The 18,399-nt window shown below is 36.7% G+C and overlaps 1 protein-coding gene across 4 annotated transcripts in view; it reads left to right on the forward strand.

Annotated features, from left to right (window-relative positions):
- Window positions 1–18,399, forward strand: part of LOC145669689 (uncharacterized) — a 215,068-nt gene that overhangs the window by 80,901 nt on the left and 115,768 nt on the right. For all 4 annotated transcript variants that reach the window (XM_081737976.1, XM_081737973.1, XM_081737975.1 and 1 more), the window contains exons 8-10: window positions 157–358; window positions 10,162–10,320; window positions 14,261–14,341. In XM_081737976.1, the coding sequence (XP_081594102.1) occupies window positions 157–358; window positions 10,162–10,320; window positions 14,261–14,341 (442 nt within the window). The remainder of the gene's footprint in view (window positions 1–156; window positions 359–10,161; window positions 10,321–14,260; window positions 14,342–18,399) is intronic.

Below are 18,399 nucleotides of genomic sequence, written 5' to 3' on the forward strand. Positions count from 1 at the left end.
ACAGAAAAATGTGTGGTTGAAATATATTGGGTCTGGTGAAGATTTACACAATTACAAGGTAATAAAGCTTTAATTTATTTCATTTTAGTACAATTTGTGTAAAATAAAATTATTTTATGGATATTTATAATTTTCATTTTATACTATTTTTATCAGGGTCTGAAAACTCATCTGATTCTGAAGAATCTCAGGATGGCGAAGAGAAGGAGAAATCGTCTCCGAAAGAAGAAATAAAGTTACCTGATAACACACCGGATGATTTAAAGGAGATTATAGAACTTTTGAAGAAAGCTGCACAGAACTCGGCAGAAGGGAAGTGCAAGTTTTTCTCGACTGATGTGAATAATATGCTTTTGAGGTGAGGTTCATTATTCAGTTGAAGTTATGTTTGGTAGTCACTTTGTGTTGCATGGTAGCTTCCAAAAGACTGGACGAATGGGTTCATTTCAATAGTTATTGATAACTATAGTAAATTACGTTCTCTGTATATTAGGGATAACTGTTTTTAGTAAGTCTTCTCGGTCTGTCAGCCAGGTGATGGTATTGAGATCCTACGATTCGAATGCAGACATTGCATTAATCTTCAGGGGTTGTAATGAAGACGCCGGAGATGTAGGCATGTATATATGGTGACTATTAACCCTTTAATTGGCAAGCATTGATAGCATTACCATTAAAATATTTAGTTTGTTTTTATGGTTGAACCATGTCTTCTTGATCATAATATTGCAATTGTTAAAGTATTTTTGTACTTACGGTTACAAAATACGGGATGTTTATTTCAAAGCAACATTGCCATAAAATAGGTCGTATATGTTGCTACTGAGCAGCATTGCCCTATTATGGTCAAATATCATAAGAATATTTTCAGTAATTAGCAGCAGCTTCGTTGAAATTATCTTCCTACAGAGCAAGAAACAAAAACCTTTTGCGAAACGTAGGAGATAAAGCTTCTGCAATACTAAATTTGACTGTCTTCTGCTGACGAAAATTAGAAATATCGAAACAAGTGACCGTAAATCATGTATATGAATATTGTATGAAAGCAATAATGCCAATTAAATGATCACTGAAGTTATAATTCGTGCGGGTAACGCAATAGAATGCGCTGTTGCTTGAGAGCAACAGTACCAAATAAAGGGTTAAGGGCTGAGCTATGAGTGGGGGCATGTGATTGGCTAAGGATGCTGGCTTCTGATTGGCTGTTGTTGTGGCTATGAGAAATGGCTTTGTTGAATGTCTGAAGCCTCCATTCATAGTTCCACCCCTTAAGAGTCACCATATATACATCCCCATATCTCCGGTCTCTCATTACAAACCCTGAAGATCAATGTAATGTCTGCATTTGAAACGTCGAATATCAATACCTTCACTTAGCTGATAAGGTGTGAATCAGGTTTATTGTCCCAAAACGAAAAATAAGAAAAAACTGAAGCATGATTCCCAGACCAAAACTGTATATTTCATAGACTACAGGATACATACATGAATTAAAATGTCTTCAAGCACACAGCAAATGGGCCTTCTTTTACTGCCACGCGCAGCTTCTTGTTAAAGTTGGCAAAAAGGCGTATTCCGTGTTTTGCAGCCACCTGCTTCGAAATACGGGTCCAATTTCGCTTAAATTGCGTTATGATCTCGCAGAGAAGCTTTTTAGCAACCATTTGTCTCTTCACCTTAGCCCAGAACCGCTCAGTTGGTCTACACTGTGGCACAGACGTTTGGTTGTCAACTTGTGACACACATGAGATATGATTGTTCTCCAAAAACTGTACGGTGATCTGAGCATAATGCGATGATACCTTGTCCGGCCAAAATAAAACGGGCTGGGTAATGTTCAGATTATGTATCCATGGCAACAAAATGTTTCGTAGACAATTAGATACACATATTTCACTGTTTAATGTTTTGTCGGTCACAAACGCTGGAGAAAGCCTCCAATCCTGTGTCAGTGCCTGCCACACCATCATTTTCTTTAGAAATTTGGATTTCGGTTTTATCATGGCTTCCAGAGGGGGTTGGCACCTTGGTACAATGGAGACATATTCATTAGTATTCATCTCTGAAGCGTCCCATTCGACTTTTGTTTCATCATCGATGATGAAGAAAAAATTACCTCCCGAAGGTATGGCTTCCTTATACAATTTTGCACAATTTTTCTTTGCTTTCTCCAATTCATCTTTTCATATTTTTGCCACTGTCTGTCTTTTTCGTGAGTGAATTCCGGCTGTTTTCCGATTTCTCATCGCTGATGCTTGCGAAATGTTTAGTTTTAGAGCAGCTTGTCGCGTTGACAGATTTGGTTGTTTAACGAACACTTTTTTTTTTTTTTTTTTTTTTTTCACCATCTTCTGGTTACATGCTGTGCGCTGGGGCCCTGAATTTGTGTTGTATCGAACTTCACCAGTCAAGAAATCGTTTAATAACTCTGTTGATCCTTCTCACACACACATATCTTGTTCTTTGAAGTAAGACACTGTCACCTGACGATCACAATTCTGCTCCTGGAAATACCTGGCAATCGCAATGTTTTGCTTTTCCGTCTCTCTTGATTTAGGCATAGTGCCCATGTGAACCGTACTGACGCTATCAAATATTCATAGGTCACTGCACAATTTGGGTGCAAGGCGCCTTCACTCCATGCTCCTGTCCGCAGTGATGCCAACTAAGTTTGGGACAATAACCTCACACCTTAGTCCGAGAAGATTTACTAAAATGACGTCGCCAATAAAAGTTCAGTTCTTTCTTCAGAGATAACTGCATTCAAAATCGGAGATTCATTTCGAAGTTGACTGAGGGACATAAGTGGTATTACGTATCTTTTACTGTATACTACCTTGTTTTCGTAGGTGTTTTATAAACTAAAGGATCATAACTTCAGTTCCTAAAAAAATAGATTAAATTTCATAACTTGTTTTGTACATTTGTTTTCAGTAGCTTTTACTATATGAAGGTGTTTTTTACCGCATACATTTTGAGACTGTCTTGAATTATGCGCTGGTGTGCAAAACTTAGGGACGAAAGTTATTTTCACATGCTGTATTACTCCTAAGAGTCATAGGTCGCTGAAGTTTGAACCATATATAGAAAGCAGTGCTACAGTATGATACAGGAAACAACAGGAAGAAACACGTGATTAGAACAAAAATGACAATTTTATACAGAAACAATAACTTACACTGGAGTCACTGCGACTCAAGATAGCCACCCTGACGTTACAGAAGCAGTGAAATGGTCCTTAGAAAGGTTGTTATCACTACGGACAGCTATGCATCCTTTGCAACATGTTCCCATGCTGCTCACAAAGTTGGTAATGAGTTATTATGGTATGGAGTTCCATTACTCCACTAGCGCTGCTGACGTCGGTTTTATGCTCTTCAGTGGATTTTGACTAATACACAATAACACACTGAGCAAGGCTATGTGATAATATGTAAAAAACAGTATCACGTAACAGTTTCAACACAATAACTGTGTCTTCATCAGACTTCCACTCCTTCTGGCTGCTTGGGAGTTGGTCATCACTTATATAGTCTCCGGAGATCAACTTTTAATTAGGCTCCGCCCCTTCATTAAAAAGTAACACTTGTGTGGCTTTCACTTTTTAGCTGCACACGTGTCCAATTAAAAGTCTACTTTTTTCGTTGGATACATTCTGTCCTCCAATTATCCTTATTTTCTTTATCAATTTTTCCTCTTTCTTTCTTCCTTTTCATTTCTTCTTTAAGCAGAATCTTCTCCCACTCTTTATTTATCGAGAATCCTGCATTCCAATTCATCACCTTGTCTCCTGCCCTCATAATCTCCCTAGCTTCCTTCCATTTTCTCACCAAAGTTCTGTTCTCTACTTCTATGACCTCTGCTCCTTCCAACAGGTCTGCTCCTTCCTTCCTGTGGTTTGTATCTTTGTGATGCTTGTATATCGCATTGTTGTCCCTTTTCAATCTTACATCATCCTGATGCTGTTTAATCCTTTCTTGCATTTTCTTTTTTGTTTCTCCTATGTAAATTTTGTTACACTCCGCGCATCCTACTCTATATATTACTCCCCTTTGATCTTTGGCCGCTACTGCTTTTCTCTTGGTTCTTCTTACTAATTCAATTATTCTGCTTCCTCCTTTCCTGTACGTCCTAATTCCTGCTTTCCGAAGCATTCTCTTTATCTTCTCTGTTTCTTTGCCTAGGCTTTCTATTCCAAACAATTTTTTGTTCTTGTCTTCTTCCTCTTTCTTTCCCTCTCTTGCTGTCTCTTCTGATCTTATCCTCTTCGTTGTATCCATTTCTCCTTAGCTGTGTGCAGAACTTCTTTAAATCGGTTTTCCTCCGTTCTTCATTTGTGTTTAGGTCTCCTATTCTTTCTTCCATTCTTTTTATGAAATTCTTCTTTGTTCCCTCATCCACATCACTTCGTTAAGGGGCGGAGCCTAATTAAAAGTTGATCTCCGGAGACTATATAAGTGATGACCAACTCCCAAGCAGCCAGAAGGAGTGGAAGTCTGATGAAGACACAATTATTGTGTTGAAACCGTTACGTGATACTGTTTTTAACATATTATCACATAGCCTTGCTCAGTGTGTTATTGTGTATTAGTACAAAATGGAAACAAGCCTGATAGAATAGTTATTGGATTTTGACGTGCCGCAAGACATCTCCGTGTAGCATCCCACACGTGCTCGATGGGATTCAGGTCGGAGGAACGGGCAAACCAGTCGATTTGTCGAATAACATTTTGCTCTGTGATCTCCGCCAACTGCGTTTTCGATGCGGTCGCGCATTATCATCCATAAAGATGAAGTCGGGGCCGACTGCACCTCTGAAAAGATACACGTGAGAAAGGAATACAATGTTTACAGTAACACTGACCGGTGAATGTACCACGTTCAAAAGTTAGGAGATCAGTATGTCCATGCAACATTATTCAGGGTTTCTATCGGTCACGAAAGCTACGAAATCAGAAAACGGCCATGAAAGTCAAGAAAAAGTCACGAAATTTAGCTTTTGGGTCACGATTTTTTTTTATCTGTAAAAATATAAGTAGAGACTGGAAAACTTTGTTCTATAAAACGTCAAAATTCATCGCCATAAGTGTCTATGGTAGGCGTTAGACGCCGCCAAATCCAAGCAAAGCACGCTTCTATCGCATGCATGAAACATTCAATGAAGAACACGAAAGACAAAACAAAATCAAGATGAAAGCAGAATACTTTAAAAGAGTTGAAGAAGAAGAAAAGGAGATTGTTACAACAGAGCGAAGAAAAAGTTGAAGAACTTCAGAGGATCAAAAAAGCTCAAAAAAGGGTAAAACAATATTTAACAATTTAAAAAAGAGAGATAATCCATCAGTGCAACTTTTCACAATCAGTGTGACGTTTTTAAAGAATTGCTAAGGATTTGTCAATTTATGTGTATTTAGATACGTAATTATAAGGTTATTGAATTTGTGAGTATTCGCTGTCTGTTAGTTACCGAACAAAATAGACTATACAGTGAATATACTGAAAGTGATGTGACAAGACACCAAATTTTTATCGCTCCAGGAAACAGCCTTTGAAAGTAGAGAAAGATAAATGCTAAAGGTACCGGTACGGTTATTACTTTTCGAATGTTACTAAATTTTATGGTTTGGTAAAGAAAGTCACTAAGAAGTCATGAAATTTCATTTTGAAATTTTAGTTGATACCCTGTTATTCCACCCCACACAAGAAATGGGCACGTTCAACAGTGTTTCTGGGTTCATTGTGTGTTCCCACCTCTCACCAGATGAGAGTACGTTCAAAATCAATATTCAGACTAAATTTTATCATGTCTGAGAATAGAACGTGATCTCATTCCTCGTTTGTCCAGTTTTGATGTTTTTGTTACCACTGCCGATGTACGGGTGTCAACGGAACAAACAAAATGACCATAGAGCAGAGAGACACCTACAATTCAGTCGACATGTCACTGTAAAACATAAGATTGGGCACCTTACAGTCCTGTTAATTGTATTTGCAATTGCACCCACTGTTTTATGTCGATGCTTTTTACTTGTTGCACAATGTAGCTGTCGTCCGCTGCTGTAATTGGCAGTAGTTAACCACCACCTCTGCTTCTCATAGCATTACCTCTTGATTCGGAACGCTTCACATTCACTTAAAATCATGCTGTAGGCAATACCAAACTGTGCGACAGACTCCCCAGCCAAGCGTGACCACTCGTCACAATTCGTCGTTCTTCCACTTTCGCGATGTAATGTCATCCAAACGTTTCCTGACCATGTTGTATGTAACATCATTACAAGGCATCTTAACAGCTCTTTGACTGACACACACTGTCTCGTCCCTTACATTCAATTGATTTCATGTTGGGGATCAGACCATTTGGTTCTATGGTCACACTGACGTTAAGCCATGTAACGCCTTGCTCCTCTGGCAACATACTGTCAAGTTTTCATGTATTTTTATCGACTATGCAATATTCTGTTAACTTTATCGATCTCACCCTTAAGTTGTGCACACCAGTATAGATATTCACAGCGAAGCAACGAATTCAATACCAATTCTATTTGAGATAACCCGTAAAAAGTGAGATTTTCGTAAGGGACAATAAAATATCTGAGTTATATATGGTATGTGTGTGAATCATCTTCGGAAAATCCATATATATATCATACTGTAGTATTAACTAATAAATCACGTCAACAAATATTGACATCAAATTACCTTTTATTTATTACTTAACCGTATCTCCAAATGGCCACCTGAGAAATTGCTATAACATTAAAATAACATCGGTATTATGAGATCATGATATTAAATTTGTACATCTCGTCTTTTCCTCAATGCAACTTTCATCATAATTTTCTTTTCTTTTAAATCTGGCATCAATACATTTCGATCACGTTTTCTATGTTAATCATACGAACCTCTCTTCTATATTTTCTACTCGTAATTTTAATAGGATGCGTTTTTTGATGTGAGGCTCTGTATTGGTTAATTTACTCTTTCTTCCCTAATTCCTTAAGTATGGAATTTATGAGGACAAGTTGCTCTTAAAACTTTTTTTTTCTCGTAAAATTTATTTACGGATTTGATTAAAAACAGAAAATATGAAATTTATATATATATATTATTGTACCCATTGCATAAACAATACTACTAACACAGGATGTACACGGCTCTGAACATGGAATCTGGGGCGAACCTATATATGTTCAGAAAGTACGCATCATGTGATGGAAGAATCCGCTTGCAAAATTTCCGTCGGGCCTAATCCAGCCCATCCCAAAGTAGGGGCGTCCGACAAAACAATTGAGCTACCCTGTTCACTTATAGAGCAAATTACTTGTAGCTACCTCTAGAATATTGTTCAGGTAGGTTTGTCACGATTCTTACCGAACGACACAAATAATTATTGTAAAAACATATTTAAGCCATTTCGTCTAATATATCGAGACCTATAGGGAAACCAACCATGAATCTGTGACTTACTCTCCAAGACGAATAGTGTGATATGTCGCATGCTATACCCTGACAGACACTTCTATGACCTGTCATTAGCTCCCTTCCAATATATCATCATTTATGCAAATTGTACATTCCAGAAATTTCATGCTGTACGATATACCCAAGATGATATCCGAAGATAGGCTTATGGACCTCTCTTCAAGAGGAGCTGTTGGATATGCTGCACGCTAGATCGTGATCGACGTCTTTATAGCTCGTGTTTAGCACACTCGACGATAACCATGGGGTGGAACCGACACAATTGGTTACCCTTAAGAGGGATTAAGCCCTCTCGGCACGACAAGGCTCGGTCATGAGAGGGAAAATGCCCTGTCTGGATGGTGTTTGTCAGGGCGTGGCCTTGGTGTATAGTGTGAGCGCCACGTAACTCACACGTCATGAGTCATTCAGCCCACGTCATGATAATGATGCTCCAGGGTGTGGTCCATGTTTGCTCCAGGTTAACTATTCATGCACAGGAAATGATACAGGCGGTGGGGTTGAATGTTTCCTGCATACGATGCTTGTCACGTGATTTGTGAGGTCATATTCTCACTGGTTTTGTCAAAACTAAAACAAACAAGTCTTTTACTGTCTGGAAAGTGAATTCATCCGGTAAGTCGATGTAACCGATCTTTCCAAACGCGTACGTGATCATGTTTGTGAATCTTGGTGACTGCAACTAATTGCGTACCAAGCCAATCAAGGGGGCAGCGAAGAAACGATTGGTCATGTCGACCCTCTGTCAGTCTGTGATCCCGAATATACTTGGGGATCCTTTTCGAGATTACTTAACTTGAAGGATGAAGAAAAAGTCGAAGGGCTGAAATTTTGTTGTAATCCCTTCGGTGATACTTTCAACAGACATTCATTCATAAATTTCATAGAGCTCTAGGATGGGCTGGGTTAAGCCCGACGGAACTTTTGCAAGAGAATTCTTCCGTCACATGACCCATATTTTCTGAACGTATATAGGTTGACCCCAAATTCTATGTTCAGAACAGTGTACATCCCGTGTAAATCTCGTAGCAAAATTATGAAGAAAAAAATGTCCAGGAGTTTATTTACGACATACACACCTAGATCGAGTAGAATCAAATTCAGTATATATATACAGTGTAACCTGTCTATGTTGGCCACCATCGGTTCCATCGAAAAGTGGCCAACTTAGACAGGTGGCCAAGTTACAGAAAATAAGTGTGATTTGTGTATTTTTAGAATAGGATTTCTAGTATTACTTGATCGTAAAATTTTAATAAGCTGTGGCACGGCAGCTACTTATAAATAATATATAGAGAGTAATCATAAAAATATACAGTACTAGAAAATATTACTATAGTATGCAAGAGCTCCGATTTCTCATTAACTTTGGGGGGGGGGGGGCATTCTGATGCAGAAGGTATATATATATGAAGATTTTAAGACAAATTGCACTCAAATTATACCAAATATTGTATACTCATAAATAAAATAGGGACCACATGAGCTTTGGGGAGCTCGGTTCCCCCAGGATCGGCGCTCTTGATAGTATGTTTAATATAGGCTATATGCATACCTTTCTCTTCCTGAAAACTAGTCTGGTACATTGGATTATTCAGATTGAAAACACAATAACATAAGCAAACATGAAATAGAAATGTATGTTCGCAGTTTATTGAAATTGATATTATAGCACACTGAGTTATTCAGATTGAAAACAAGAAAGCTAAGTTATAAATTGAGAAATTCATATGCAATTTATATGACTTCTTTTCAGTTGTTACTGAATGGTGGTTCATTCTAGACATATTTGCTTTATTCTTTTTGGCAGATATGCACATTCTAATATTAGTTAACTACCTCTTGTTAATGAGCTAGAAGTGTTTCCCTCGGAGCAAATGTTTTGAGAAAATCTTGAGGGAATTCATATCTCAAAACCTCCACTATCTTTTGACATGCAGTCAGGTGCCAATAAATGACAATTGAGCTTTAACCTTGAGAATTTTTCGGAACTACTGAAACTTCCCACTGATGAAAGGAGCCGATATAGCTAATGGTTTTACCAAAACAGACAGGGTAAACAAATACGTACAACCATTTCCTGAATTCCTGTACGTGCTTTTCCTTATTCACATATTCCTTCACCACCCTTTTATGAGGGTAGTGTTCTGGCCATTGACCTTCAAGAGCAAATCGTGCGAATCTATGCTTGCTTGTGTCCAGTCACAAATACAGAACATCTACCTCTCATATGAGAATTCGAAAGAGTTAAGGAAAACAACAAAACTGTATTTTTCGTGGCCAAGATACGCAGGTAAATTTATCATTATCATCATAGGGTAAACATTGCTTCAGTGTGGCCAACTTCCAAGATAGACAGGTGGCCAACTTATAGAGTAGTAAGTAACGAATGTCTTATGGGAAAATGCAGGTTCAAGATAAGCAGGTGGCCAACTTAGAGAGGTGGCCAAGTTGACAGGTTTCACTGTATATATATATATATATATATATACGCCATCCGCACTACAACTCAATGTTGCGGACGGCGTGTATCTCCGCTATCCACACTTCATATGTCATGAGTATAAATTGGCTTTAAAAGCTGTATTTGAAACCTTTAAAAAAAAACAGTGTACATTGTATTATTTGATTTATGAAATTGCTTATATGATAACTTTGTTTTTATTGTTTTGACAGTGTGGAACGTAAAACTCGTGAGCTGTCTTCTAGCAATAGGCAGATTGTGTATTGTCATTTAGCTGGCTATTTACCTTGTACCAAAGAAACTTTGATGAAAAGAGCAAAGAAACTGGTTCTTGATGAAGAGGAGGATAAAGTGAAAGGGGCAATTATAAGGTAAGTCACATGTTTAGAAGAGGATAAAGTGAATGTTTAGAGGAGAATAAAGTGAAACAGACAATTAGAAGGTAAATCATACGAGATCAAAAAATACGGTGAATAATTTTGAGAAACAAAATAATAAGCTTACATGGAATTTGATTTAATATCCTTCAAAATACTGTCCTTGGCTTGCAATGCACTTATTCCAACGTTGAATCCATAACTGAAGCATTTATGGAAGGTTTCTTTTGGAAGGGCGTTCGGCTGCTCTGTTGTGGCCCTCTCAGTGTCAGGAATGGTCAAATCGTTTTCTTTTAAGCACAGTTTTAATTTTTGGGATGAGCCAGAAGTCGCATGGTGCTATATCTGGAGAGCACAGTGAATGTGAACAGATAGATATATTTTTTCGGCCAAAAACTCACAGATCGAAAGCAAAGTGTGGGGCGTTTTTGTGTTGAAGGAAGCCATTTGCCCACTTACTCGGCGGTTAAAATAGTTTTTATGAACCCATATGAGATGTTTAGTCCTTCGGAAAGCTCTCGAAAAATCATTCTTCTGTTTGAACAAATCATTTGTGCCACTTTTTGCATGTTTTCGGCTGTTTTTGATGTCGAAGAACGTCTCGATCTTTGGTCGTTTTCAACCGACTTCTTGCCATTTTTGAATCGCTCGAACCACTTGTAAACAGTCTTTAGTGCCACTTCATGGCCATACACTGATTTTGACATTTCGTGAGCTTCTTTAGCACTTTTTTTGAAGTTTGGAACAAGAGGAGTTGATGCTAGCGCGCTACAGACACTCGGAACACGTCCTTACTCTTCTGCCTCTGGAAGCCAACTAATATGCCACTGTTTCCTCCCTCTCAAATCTTACTTACTTGCCCTTCTGTTTTCCTTCAATTTAATTTTGTAACTATTTCTTGAGTTGAAAAGAAGTAAAGTTATTGTAAAGAGGAGACGAACTCCAAGGTAGCATAGTATCCCAGATTGTCAAAACTGTATTTTATATCAACTACTTTTACTTCCTTTGTCTTACAAATTCAGAGGAGCCGTTTATGAAAAGTATGACGTCTATTACCAAAACAATTACATTTTATTAGGCTATTGAATATCAAAATTTTACATGACCTTTATCATAAAATTATTTACAATAAAAAAAACTATTTTATCATTTTAAAATCTTGATTAGCAGGAGACCTGCCATTCTGTTTTATGTGAGCTTCTATTCTGATAGAATACATTTTGCTGTTAATATAAAGGGTAAACTTACAGAAGGAATATTTTGGTCATCCTGTCCCTTTTGAATCCAGAGCTTGAAACTTATCTCCATGAGCAGCCTAGCGAATAATCAATGCAAATCTGCCTTACACTCCCTTCCAAAAAGCCCCTTTTCAATATCTCTTTGACCAATTCCTTTTGTAAGTTTACCCTTTTTATTAACAGCAATATCTATTCTATCAGAATAGAAGCTCACTTAAAAGAGAATGGCAGGTCTCCTGCTAATCAAGATTTTAAAGTGATAAAATAGTTTTTATTTATTGTAAATAATTTTATGGTAAAGGTCATGTAAAATTTTGATATTCAATGGCCTAATAAAATTTCATTGTTTTGGTAATGGACGTCATACTTTTCATAAACGGCTCCTCTGAATTTGTAAGAAAAAGGAAGTAAAAGTAGTTGATGTAAAATAGTTTTGACAATGTGGGACACTATGCTACCTTGGAATTCGTCTCCTCTTTACAATAACTTTATTTTTTTCAACTCAAGAAATAGTTACCAAATTAAATTTAAGGAAAACAGACGGGCAAGTAAGATTTGAGAGGGACGAAACACCACAATTCGTTAAAACTCGACACTGACTGTACCAAAGGTTTAGAGGATAAAGAGGAGTGCATTACTACTACTAGGAACTACATTCACCGTATTTTTTGATCACACCTTGTATGTTTAGAGGAGGGTAAAGTGAAAGAGGGAATTAGAAGGTATGCCATGTGTTAATTTGATCATGTAAGAACGGTCACTGTAATGCATATAAAAGATGTTAAAGGTGAAGTAAATACAATGAAATTAGTAAACAGTAACTCTCAACTTATGTAGATAATGCAAAACCTTGACGTAATTTAAATTTGTAAATTGCCTAAGTGTAATGTAATACAACTGCAATGTTTGTCTCATATATATATATATGAATGAGAAGTCCTGAGTGAAATAAGTGACTGATGAACGCTCAGGCTAAACCACTTAAGCTAGAAACTTGAAATTTGGACAGTGCATAAGATTTGTAACGTAAGGTGCCACTAAGGAAGAATTTTTGGAAATTCAACGAGAAGAGGGAGATAGAGGTGTCAATGTTTATATTAAAATGTGCAGTTCTTCGAATTTATAAAGGTTAGAAACATGAAATTTGGTATATCGACTTGTCATTTAAAATAATTAAATACGCGTTTTTTTTTTTTTTTTTTTTTTTTTTTTTCGTAATTGAGATGGCCTAATAAGTAAGAAAACGGATGGAGAGAGAATAAAATTAATAAGATGTCTAAACGTTGGAATCTCTTAAGGTTAGAGATTTGAAATTCTACATTTTGACATCTCATTTAACGTAATTTCAGACGTGTTTGAGCGTTTTGTAATGTTTGATCTAGAAAAGAAGAAAGAGGGGCGAACACTACAATTACTATAATAGAGTTTATAACTCGTAATCTTTTAAGGTTAGAGATATAAAATTAGGTTTTTGGACTTCTCATGCAGAATAATGTCGGGCTGAAGCTGAATTTGTGGAAATATAAAATTTTCCAACATGTGTGAGTAATTAATTGCTGTGATTGAAGATTCGGCGAATGAGGGAAGACCAATAACGTGATCGTGCCTAACACAACACCACACCATACATTTGTTTTCACGGAGTTCCTTTCCATTTCACGATAGACTTGTAGGTTCTCGGATCCCCAGATGCACAGATCTATCACTATACCTGATAGATCACTGTCTATCACTGTACCTGAAATATGGAAACAAGCTTCGTCAGAGAACATTATGTATTTTTTAAGAAATCCTTCGTTTTCCTCTATTCTCCGTGCATGTTACAAACTCCGTCCTTGAAACCATATTATTTGGTTGAATTGCTTGCATAAGCTAAACCTGAAATGGATAGAACTGTAGTGTTTCTCCATATTATGTTGCGACTGTCGAAGCAGGCATATCCAATTCCTTCGCCCCTGTTCACATGAATTTCTTACAAATTGTTGTTGTACGCATTGAACGTTTCCATTGCTTGTGCATGAACGTCCCCGAATACTTCTGATCAAAAACGCTCCCTGTTTCTGAAAACTTTTGTTTTTTTTTCTTTCTTTCTTTACTAAACAAAGAAAAAACAAGTAGGATTTTTTTATAGTAACATGTTCTGAATTTTCTCTGCGTTTGTCACCGATTTTATTTCCACAAGCCAGCATACAGCTTGAGCTTTCACCTGTGAAATCGCCATTTTCTTCCATTAGAATAAATTTTCCCTAGTAAATTTTCTATAGACTAACTTATGATCTGAAAAGAGAGAACTACACTTTTTGAGTTTGTGTCTATTACAGCTATCAGTTCATTAGATTCTGATTTATTAATAATTAAACTGTCTTAGAGACTTTGCGTACACGATAGATAATATTTTCAGAGTATATGTAATATTTTATGTTGGGTATCTTTATTATTCCATAAAAAATATCTCAAAAACTTGGAGTGATATATTTGAGGTTGTACTTTATTCAGGCAAGACCGATGACAGTCAAAATGAAAGAGAATTGTGGAGTAACAAGTTTAAACAATGGTGCTCTTAGCATAGATATATTTTATAAACACAACCAGTTGAACAGGTGTCACTTATCAGGCCATCGGGCTGTAGCTCTAAGGTGACACCTGTAAGGTGTATATGAGAACAATGTACATAAATATGTAAATTTGTTTTTCAGGTTGAAGGCTGAAGTAGACAAAATGATGCCAGCCATAATTGATAACTACACGAAAAAATGCCAAAAAGTAGCTGAAGAAAAGTAAGTACATTTATATACAGTATTATAAAATGATTTAAACTAAACGTGACCATACAGTGAGCATCGAGGCAACTTTCCGCTTATATCTTTTTCTTTTCATGGAAGAACAGAGCATCAGAAGTGTTTATTATGTATGATTAAGTTTTTAGAAATATGAACTTAACTCAAAAGGCATGCTAAAGAATAAGTAGCGTTGTTGGGATTATTGAAAAAAAAAGCTCAAAAATTATGCTAAAGAATTAGTAGCATTGTTTTAGGTTATTGGAACAAAGCCCAAAAAATTTATGCTAAAGAAGTAGTATCATTGTTGAAATTACTAGAACAAAGCCCCAAAATTATACTAAACAATTAGTAGCATTGTTGAGATTATTGGAACAAAGCCCCAAATTTATGCTAAAGAAGTAGTAGCATTGTTGAGATTATTGGAACAAAGCCCCAAATTTATGCTAAAGAAGTAGTAGCATTGTTGAAATTACTAGAACAAAGCCCCAAAATTATACTAAAGAAGTAGTAGCATTGTTGAGATTATTGGAACAAAGCCCCAAAATTATACTAAAGAAGTAGTAGCATTGTTGAGATTATTGGAACAAAGCCCCAAAAATATACTAAAGAATTAGTAGCGTTGTTAAGATTATTGGAACGGAGCCCCAAAATTATACTAAAGAATTAGTAACATTATTGAGATTATTTTAAAAAGGCTCAAAAATTATGCGCAAGAATTAGTAGCATTGTTGAGATTATTTTAACAAAGCTCAAAAACTATTATAATGAAGAATTAATAGCACTGTTGAGATCATTGGAACAGAGCTCAAAAAATATTATGCTAATGTATCCATTGGATCTGTATGCGCTGCATCGTACTATACACTCGGCACATGATTCTTCACGCGTCTTGTTACGTCCACTAAGCGGACTCTTTGACACATCCCGAAACAAATGCGCCTTTCTCCCAATCAAGTAGAGTTGCTTCTTGCCAAAGCGATCTTTAAACGCAATCATTATTTGTGTGTGTTTGGCCTGTGTGTGGTCGTTCGTGCACCTACACACACATGCCAGTAAACGTTACACAACTATGTAAGGCAACCACGCACATCAGTCCTGGCTTTTACAGCTGATATGCTCTATGTAACCTTGAACATAGGAGTACCAGGCTGTGCATGAAAGCAGGGACACCAGACGGTGCCGTCTCTTGACAATGAAAGCAGTGTTACCAAACCACAACTAAAATTACATTGATATTGTTTTCTGTGATACTTAAACTTAGAAGTACAAGACCTTTTGGACATCTTGTAGGTAAAACTTCAACAAAAACTTTTATTTTCTGCTTCATAACCTTCATTGGATAATATCACTCTGGCACACGGGAGAAAATATCTGATTCTAATAGAACTTTTCACGTAGAATTCAAATATGTTATAAGTTTTTCTCCATCACCCACCATCTTCCCGTGACACCCATGTGACTTGGGTTATTTTCAGAAATTTATTATTTACGTACAGATAATCAGATGTAATTTCCACTGTAATTACAATATAAGTACGGTTTATACCTCATTGGATTCGCAAAGAAACGCGCTTTACAATGATGTATAAACCGTGTCGTCCTTTTCTACGTGGGGGAAATTTTAGAGGGATTTTGTGGGAAATTCCCTCCAAAAATTAGTTTATAAGAATTTTTATTGTCTCATGTTACTGTTCATATAGTAATACAGAAACGGGAATTGCACCAAAACATAAGACTTATATCTACTCAATAAATCATGTTAATTTCATTTGAATCGCGTTATTCTATCTAGAGATATTAATAGTTGTTTTTGTTTCTGAACTAAACTAAACTAATCTTGTCACATATGTTCGTTACCAAAGAACTGTTAAGTGTTAACAAATGAGCATTTACCTTAACTAAAATGTTTTAGTTGCCGACTTTCTTCTGTTTTTGGTTTCTGGAACATCTCTCTTGAGCATCCAACAGTAATCTGCTAGCATTTGTGAACGCCATTGCCCCTCTCCTGTACTACTTCTCCATGGGGACATGTTGCAATCCATTTCTTTGAATGATTGCAGAAAATCACTTACTATTTTACGGTAGTTTGCGGCTTTATTGTTTCTTAAAAATAATCTCTGTTAAACATTTGAATGAACACCAAGCTCTTTTTCAACCGGAGTTAAGATATCCTCTCTCTCTCTCTCTTTTTTTTTTTTTTTTTTTTTTGTGTGTGTGTGTGTGTGTGTGTGTCAGGAATCAAACATTTTATTTGGGGACCTGCAAAAATCCCTTCTTTGATTTTAGCGTCACTAACCCGAGGAAATTTTTCCTTCACATAACAAAATCCTGCATTACTTTTGTCCATTGCCTTAACAAAATTTTTGAAAAGACCCAACTTTATATGAAGAAGAGGTAGAATTATCCAGGGTTCACCAGTGAGGGATAAACAACATTCTTCTGTCCAGGAGTTAATACACGCTTCGGCCATTCCTTCTTGATATAATGTTCCACTTTGTTCCTGCTGTCCTATTCGCACAGGAAACAACGATATTTCGTATAAGCAAGCTGCAACCCACTAACAAAGAAATGGCTTTAAATCACAGCAAATGGTCCACTTGTATATCATACTTAATTCTTTCTAACAATATTTTGATATTCTCATAGGTTTCCTTCATGTTAGTTGCATAAGCCAAAGGCACTGAAGGAGATTCCATACCATTCTGCAGAAGGACTGCCTTCAAACTAGTTTTTGAAGAGTCAATAAACAAATCTTCACTGTACTTACATGTTCACGTCCAAATGTATCCATGACAGCACAAATATTGTTGCAATAAACTAAATCATTTTCATTAGAATAGTAGTTTTGAAACTCTGGATGACGGTTTCGAAAACCACACACTTCAGTGTCATGTTAAATCAGATTCCAGTCGTAATTCTAGAAGCAAAAAGTTCTGCCATATTGTGGAGAGTTTCGAATCTCGAACGAGGTCATTTAGTTCATTCTGAGTTATCAGATGGGGCTCGAATGTAGATGTGTTTCCTACATATGTAGGATCATCTTCCTCTTCATGTTGTATTTCAGTAGTTGTCTCAAGTACGTAATCTTCATCTGCAGTAAGATGAGCTGGAGGTCGTGGTACTGGTAATTCTTCATTGTGTGGAACTGGCCTAATTGCTGATGGCAAATTAGGGTACTGCACTGTGTTCTCAGATTCACTGGTTATTCCTTTTATCTGTGTCATACAAAAGGAGCAGTCTGAAGAATTTACTGTTGGTTCTCTCAGAAGTTCATGTTCTGTTCACCATTTGCCCACCCAGTCAGACGTTTCACGCTAGTACAAGTGTAGTGAGGAGCTCAGTTCTTATCTTGGTGTCTTACGCTGCAACCAAAATATAACTGATAACACTTCATCCCAAGTGGAGTGAAACATTGACGTTGCGATTTAAATGTCAGCTCCCCACATACGTATCAAAAATTGACCTGGTAATTTACACACTTTCTCGGCATCTTGTATCATGTACGGTATCACACACATATACACACGAACTTACACTTCATAAATTACAAAGCAGCACAGAACGCAATCTAACTCAGTGCATCACCACGCAATACTGTCTTGTCTTGAAAGTGATAATGGAATTCAACGAATTAATTTTATTTCGCTATTCCTTTCAGATTTTTTAAATTCATTGTTGTGAGGTCAAAATCGTAAAAATCAACTAATTTTCCACAGAAAGTATGCGTGTATTGTGTGCGCTCCAGTCTATTGGTGCTTGTACCTGCATGTCCGTGTATGTGCCGACAACAATACATCAACATTAGGTTTCTGTCTTTGCTGCATTGGTGCTTGTACCTTGCATTTAAACCTGTAAATAGAAACAACTATTCATATGTTTAGTTAGAATAACGCGATTCACATGAAATTAACATGATTTATTGAGTAGACATAAACCTATGTTTTCGTGCAATTCCCGTTTCTGTATCAGTGTATGAATAATGACACGAGAAAAAAATCTTATAAACTACTTTTTGGAGGGAATTTCCCACAAAATCCCGCTAGAATTTCCCTCAT

This window comes from Thermobia domestica, chromosome 14 (assembly GCF_964235325.1).
Source record: "Thermobia domestica chromosome 14, izTheDome1.hap1.1, whole genome shotgun sequence".
Taxonomy (NCBI): Eukaryota; Metazoa; Arthropoda; class Insecta; order Zygentoma; family Lepismatidae; genus Thermobia; species Thermobia domestica.